This window comes from Engraulis encrasicolus, chromosome 8, assembly GCF_034702125.1.
Source record: "Engraulis encrasicolus isolate BLACKSEA-1 chromosome 8, IST_EnEncr_1.0, whole genome shotgun sequence".
NCBI lineage: Eukaryota > Metazoa > Chordata > Actinopteri > Clupeiformes > Engraulidae > Engraulis > Engraulis encrasicolus.
The window spans coordinates 50,220,710-50,228,209 of record NC_085864.1 but is presented as its reverse complement, the minus strand read 5'-3'; the positions used below and the strand labels follow the sequence as shown (position 1 = coordinate 50,228,209).

The following is a 7,500-nucleotide window of genomic DNA, read 5'->3' as shown; positions in this document are numbered from 1 at the left end:
CCACTCCGTCACATCCTCCCTACCACTGCCATAATGCGACTCACAGGCTGTCTGTTTCAGAGCATTAAAACCATTAAAACAATGACTGTATGAATCTATGCTTTTACTCCATGTCCTCATTTCACCCCACATAATCAACATTAAAACCTTTTATAATCTTTATAAGCTTCATGCATGTTTTTTGATACCTTTATGGATATTCTTTGCTCCCTTTATTCTCACAGATTAACTATATGCTCATAATGATGAAAACAAAGGAAAGTCTATGATGTGCATTACATCTATCAGTATCACTAGATTTATGTTGATCCAGGGTTATATAGTTCACCGACCTCATTGCTGGATTACAGATGCAGTCATATCATCATAACGTAATCTATTATAATCTGCGGGGCATCAATAGGCTATAATGTGAGTCATAGAAAGAGACAGACACCATATGCAATAAGTTATTGAGTGCGTTTACATGCAGTTCAGTATCCCGAATATGAGGCTTATCCCGGTTATGATCATATTCGGGATAAGGTGTTTATATGCGCACAGAACGTTATATCCCAGTCTACATTCTTGGACGTTATAGAATTCTCTTCAAATGCGTGTAGCCTGGATACCAGCAACAGCGTTCCATGGGAAGCCCCTGTATTCGGGATAAGGTGTATACATGCGTCAGTATCTCGGCTTCTTTCGGAAAACTCCACCTAGCATATCCCGATTTCTCAGTATCCCGAATAAGGGCTTATTCGGGATACTGAAGTGTTTATATGCGCAAACGCAAATTCGGGATACTTAATATCCCGATCATATTCGGGATACTGAACTGCATGTATACGCACTCAATGTGAGTCACAAACAAAAAGACAGTAGATCACCTTGCGTAATAGCATATCCAAACAAAATAGACAAAGTAAATATTGAGTCTACACAGACAAATACACTGAGCCAGAATGTGAAAGAGACACACAGTGAGTCATTTGACACTCAACAGTAAAAAGGTGCACCAGGCTAAAATTAAGGATTGGAAGGCTGCCACACACACACACACACACGCACGCACGCACACACACACACACACACACACACACACACACACACACGCACGAACACACACACACACACGCACGCATGCACGCACGCACGCACGCACGCACACACACACACACACACACACACACACACAGACACAGTCAAGTGAGTACCCTTTGTGCCATACTCACAAACAATATTCCAGTAATGTGCACAACGTGCTAATAAAAATAAACATAAAAATCTGCCATTTCAGGTTATTGCCATATCCTAAAGAGTGTTTTGTTTTAAATGTAGGATATAAATATGGAAATAACTTGCCAAACTATCTTGGACAAATGATGAGTTACAACAGTTGAATAAGTACTCCTTTATAACTTCCTTAATTCCCATCAGGAGCAATAAAGCAACTCTACTAATGTGAAATAGGCTACTGCCTACACAGATAAAAGCTACAAAAGTAATCCGATGTCAGTATAAGATGGCGATTGCTTTAATGACACAACTCAAAAACGACCCCTATTAGGAGTTGTTAACAGAATAGGAGAGAGCAAGTTGTACTCTTTGTGAATTAGTGGTAATGTGGTCATGGTTCAAAGCAAAAGGTCTTTCAATTAACCACAACACATTCCTTAGATGGCACAATGTCTGCAATGCCTGCTGTACCTGAGTACAATCATGTCCCGTTGTAAAACAGATAAATGGTCACCACAAATAGCGTTGTTATATGATGTATCTGAAAGTTTCAATTTAGGTTACCAAAGAACACAGCACAAACACAAACTCTAGGTCCACTACTACGAAACCATTGTTGCGCAGGATGGCAATGACCAAGTTGCAATGTGCTACTAAACGCTTGCAATGTCTTTATACTATTGTCAAAGAAATTTTAGTAGAGATCCTACAGTGAATAGCGAAGCATTACACATGCAAAACAGTGGGTATTTCTCAAAGTTAAGTGTCCAAGCCTTGCTAGGACGAGTAACACCCATTTTTCACGGATATCCAAGACTAGTTGTAAGTAGTTGTAAGTGTAATTAAGAATTGGGTAGACCTTGGAAAAATGGGTGTGACTTGTCTCTTCACTTTGAGAAATGCCCTATGTGTTCAAAGATTCTTCAAGAACGAGGGGAGAGAAGCTTGTGAGTAAGGAGGTCAGTTCAGAAGTCTTGTAAGATCATTAAATATATTTCTTACCTGTAGACAAGCGTGTCATCCACAGAGCATTTCACATGCAAGATATTTCTCAAAGTTAAGTGTCAAAGCCTTGCTAGGACGAATAACGCCCATTTTCACGGATGTCTAAGACTATCCAATAACTAGTTGTAAGTGTACTAACTGGGTACACCGTGGAAAAATGGGTGGACACTTCCATTTGAGAAATGCCATGTGTGTTCAAAGATTCTTCAAGGACGAGGGGAGAGAAGCATGTGAGTAAAGCCTGGCTCAAACTACACGACTATCGCGCCGATTCTCGGCTGAAAACCCCCCTTACGACAATCGCTGGAACGTTACCCCCCAGGACCATTGCAAGCGATTGTCGGGAAAGATTTCCTCGTCGTGAGCGACGTTCTAAGATAGAACTTTGGCAGCTCAAAGAGTCGCCGATCGCAAGTCGTAGAAATCAAACAGTGTTTGATATTTGCGACTGGAAATAGAACGTTGGGCATTGTCTCGGTGGCTGCGAGCAGCGACAAGATTGACAGTTGCGATTCTCTTCTAGTGTGCGGTGCACCCCGACGCCAAAATCGGACACACAATCGCTAGTCGTGTAGTTTGAGCCTGGCTTAAAGAGGTCAGTTCAGCAGTCTTGTACGATCATTAAATATATTTCTTACCTGTAGACGAGCGTGTCATCCACAGAGCTGTTGTACTGCACCTGGTACATGCGTATTCCAGGGAAGTGGTGCTGAGACGGCCACTTGATCAGGGCCGAGTTCATCGTTAGCTCCACCAATACCACCTTCTTTTCCTGCCCTCTCGACGTCTCATTGGCCACACCACCAGCCCCTGATCCCGCCCCTGCCCCTGATCCCGCCCCAGCTCCAGCCCCAGCCGAAGCCGCCACCCCATTGGCCGACGCCTGACCCGTGGACTTGGCGGAGGAGGTGAGTATGTCCGAGGGAATAGAGTCCGTTTCTCCGGTCCGCACGCGGTTGGTGCTGTTGGCCATGTGTGGCAGCGGGTTGACGATCAGCTCCACGGCGCCCGTCGACTCCCCCGCCGCGTTGGACGCGATGCACGTAAAGTTACCCGAGTCCTTGAGCGAGGTGATGTTGATCTCCAGGCTGCCGTTGCTGAAGGTCAGCGTGCGCGACGTGTTCGAGATCAGGCGGCCCTCGGGCGAGATCCAGTGCACGTCCGGGTCGGGGTCGCCGTTGGCCTTGCACTTGAGGCTGGCCGGCTGGCCCTCCATGGCGTAGGTCTTGGCGGTGCGCCGCGTGATGACGGGCGGGTCGCAGATGAACTCCTCCTCCGGGATGGTCCAGAAGTACTTGGCCGTCAGGTCGGGTGGCGAGGCGCACGTCTCCAGGTCGTCCTCGCGCGTCAGCCTCCGCAGCCACAGCAGCTCGCAGTTGCAGTGCAGCGGGTTGCCGCCGAAGCTCATCACCAGCGAGGTCGGCGACACCTGGGCCTTGGCGAAGACGTGGGGGAGCCGCAGGAACAACGGGTCCGGCGGGATCTTCTTCAGCTTGTTCGACGTCATGTCCAGCCGCGCCAGCTTCAGCATGTTTGAGAACACCCCTTGCGGCACGTGCTCGATCAGATTATGGTCCATGTTGAGCGTGTTGACGTTGGTCAGCTTGGCGATGGTCTCCCAGGGCACGTCCACCAGGTTGTTGTAGGACATGTCCAGGTCCTCCAGCGTGCCCAGGAAGTCGTCGAAGGCGTGCGGCGAGATGTGGTGCAGCTGGTTGTTGGCCAGGATGAGGTGGCGCAGGTTGGTGAGCCCGCGGAAGTGGTCCTCCTCCACCGCGCTGAGCCGGTTGGAGTCCAGGTGCAGCGCGTGCAGCCGCTTGAGGTCGGCGAAGGTGTAAGGCATGATCTGGCTGATGGTGTTGCGCGACAGCGTCAGGTGCAGCAGCCGCGTCATGTTGGCGAAGTCGCGGCGGCGCACCGCCGTGATGAAGTTCTCTGTGAGACGCAGCTCCACGGTGCGGCGGTCGATGGACGACGGCACAAACAGCAGGCCCGTCTTGGCGCACAGGATGGTCAGGGACGGGGACAGGTTCTGGCACATGCAGCGCTTGGGGCACTGCATCGGCGCTGGGGGAGATGCTGCCGCCTTGGCCGCCGCCGCCTTAGCTGACGCTGACGATGCTTTAGCCGACGCTGCGGATGCCGCGGATGCCAGAAGTGCAGCAGACGCCAGCAGAAGCATGGACAGCAGCTGCCACTCCATCCCTCACGGAAACTAGACACAGAGGAAGAGAAGAAAGAAAAAAATAAAAGGACATGTTAAAAATTATATGAATGAATACATCTCAATATTTCATGACACTCCAGCCATCACGGAAACTAGAGACAGAGGAAGAGAGAAAGAAAGAGAGAAATAAGGAAAGAAAGAAAGAAAGAAAGAAAGAAAGAAAGAAAGAAAGAAAGAAAGAAAGAAAGAAAGAAAGAGACAGATAGATAGATAGATAGAAAGAAAGACATGTTAAAAATGTTGCCCAATATATCTTGATATTTCATTGAAATGCAGAAAGATAAAAAAGAGGATTGGAGGAAAAGAAAGTGGATATGAACTGTCTAGGAGATTAGAGGAGAGAAGAGATGCCACAGAAGGAAGAAGAAGAAGAAGAAGAAGAAGAAGAAGAAGAAGAAGAAGAAGAAGAAGAAGAAGAAGAAGAAGAAGAAGAAGAAGAAGAAGAAGAAGAAGAAGAAGAAGAAAGAAAAAGAACCTCCACTTAATCTTGAAGAAGACAACAGACAAAAACTCTGGGATCTGCAATAATAAAAAAGCTGTAGCAAGACAGAGGTGAAACCCCTCCATCCATCAATGCCTCTCAGAGGAGAGAGCTTGACATATCACAGGCAAAGAAGATGGACTGAGGGGAAACTTTAAATCTGAGGTTGAATACTGTTTAAGACACTGTGTCAGAGAAGACACAGACAAGGGGGGAAACACTTCATATTTCACAGAAACTAGGACAAGAAACAAAGACAACAAGATGAGAGAGTCTGAGTTCAAAAAGAGTGAGTGAGAGACAGAGCGAGAAACAGAGCAGACACAGTGACGACAGGATAAAGTGAGAGTAGGTACTGCCTCACAGAAACTCAAATCCGGAGATCAGCAGATCCTGATGTATAACAATATATACAAATGTTTCTGTTGCTATATGTTGTATGTCTGTACAGCTTTTCTTGATATATGCTGATAATTACAGATAACTAGACTACAAGGCCAACTAGATAATTCAAATGTGACTAGGCACAACAACACGGGCCCAGGGGCATATTGAGTTAGTTATAGTTTCTGAGAGTACAGATACTAAGCATTACAAAGATACCTAACACATGGGAATGTGTTATTATTGGAGGACTGTGTGGCCATTTTGTTGTGTTCACTTGTGAAAGTAAAAAACAGAGAATTCAGCAAAATGTCTGCTTTTGTCTGCAAAATGTCTGCTTAAGCAGCTTCTTTGTGACCTCAACTTAAAAATTCTGCAACGGAAACCCTGAAAATCACCAACAGCTAAAACAAATAGACCTTTGTTTGCAATTTACTCCATTTTTTATTTCGCTCTGCACGACCTCTGGGAAATAATCATGTCACAAATTTGGAGCTACGTATAACATCACAATAAACAATACCAGCAAAAACACATGCATGGAGAAGGACAACATTATGGATGATGTAAGGGTTATGAAGGAACAAGGTGGTAGAATGGCGAAAGAAATTAAATATAGCCTACTGCCGGATGGGATGAGAATGTTTGAGAGAACGGAAGAAATGAAATGTACTGCCAGATGGGATGAGAATGTTCCAGAGAAAGCAATTTGAGAGAATGGTTGTTTTTTTTTAAAGAAGCTAAACCAAAAATAGGAAAACAGGAATATAACAGTAAGAGAAGAGGATGACAGAGGAACAACAGACTAAACATAGAAGTAGCCAAACAAGAAAAAGAAACATAGTGGACATCTTAGAACTGTTCGCATAAACTGAAGCAGCTGACATGCCGTATATGAAGTGAGGAGAAGAGGGGAGGAGTTGGTATATTGTAAGTAAGCCTGTACTCTGCTGAAAATAACCAACAGTCTCTCAACCTTTCATTTCCTATACACACAGAAACAGAACAAAAGACATAAAAAAAGGCAAAATGAGAAGACCGGAAGAGAGGAAGAGGAAGAGAGAGAGAGAGAGAGATCAGAAAAGCAGAACTCTTTCAGAGTTCAGAGGTAGAGGAACAAGCAGTCCATCCATCACATGGGGAGGCGGGCGGAGTGGGAGGAGAGAGAGAGGAGAGAGAGAGAGAGAGAGAGAGAGAGAGAGAGAGAGAGAGAGAGAGAGAGAGAGAGAGAGAGAGATTATTTGAAGGATCAAGGCATACACAGTATATGGAGGAGGTGTAGCCAAAACAACTTGATATAGAGAAAAAAAAACAGTGTGAGGAGGAGGGAGAGAGGGAACAGATAAGCCCTAGCAATAATAACAAAAATAGAGGTATACGGACAGACTCAGGAAGAGAAGGAGGGGTCGAGGGATAAAGATAGAGGAGAGATGAATAGAGAGTGAAGGGTGGAAGAGGGAGAGGGGGATTATACGGAAAGAAAGGATTGAGAAAAGCAGAGGAGGAAGGGGTGAGAAAACAGATAAAAATACTAGCAAAACAGAGGTATATAAAAAATCAGGAAGAGAAGGAGGGGTCGAGGGATAAAGATAGAGGAGATGAATAGAGAGAGGTGTGGAAGAGGGAGAGGGGGATTATAAAGAAAGAAAGGAATCTATGTGAAAGGACGGTTCGCAGGAAAGATTGGCTGAGGTAAAAGAGTTCAGAACATGGTGAAAAAGAAGAGATCAGATTAGGCTGGAGGGAGTCAAGAGTACAAGCAGAGAGAGTAGAGAGAGAGAGGTTCCATTGGCCCATTGTTTCCGGGTTCTATTACTGCAAGGGGGAGGGGGGGAAATCCCCCTTTAGGCAGACCTAAGGACTGTTCTATTCAATGCTAGGAGTATTATGACACGCCACTTTAGGCAGACCGGAACCTGGTCACGTTAGGTGCCCATAGCAATCTATTACAATGGCATATCTCTATATACTTAAAGAATCTCTCGTACAACTGGTGGGGGTACTGTGGCACAGGGAATTGATGCACTTGTCCATATGGTCTATGGAGATTCTGGGATATGGGTTCTAGTCTGGCCTGGGTCATTCCCAACCTATTTGACCCCATCTCCCTCTCCCACTCGTTTCTTGTCTTGTCGCAAACTACCCAGTAAATGGACATTTATCAAGCTTACGAATTTATTACATG

General features: G+C 45.6%; 1 protein-coding gene across 1 annotated transcript in view; it reads right to left on the bottom strand.

The window, feature by feature from the left end:
* Positions 1-4,426, bottom strand: part of zgc:172282 (leucine-rich repeat and fibronectin type III domain-containing protein 1-like protein) — an 88,334-nt gene extending 83,908 nt beyond the window's left edge. The window contains exons 1-3 of the mRNA XM_063204698.1: positions 4,367-4,426; positions 3,112-4,279; positions 2,862-3,033 (exon numbers count right to left, since the gene is read on the bottom strand). Coding sequence (XP_063060768.1) covers positions 2,862-3,033; positions 3,112-4,279; positions 4,367-4,426 — 1,400 coding nt within the window. The remainder of the gene's footprint in view (positions 1-2,861; positions 3,034-3,111; positions 4,280-4,366) is intronic.
* Positions 4,427-7,500: the final 3,074 nt, after the last annotated feature.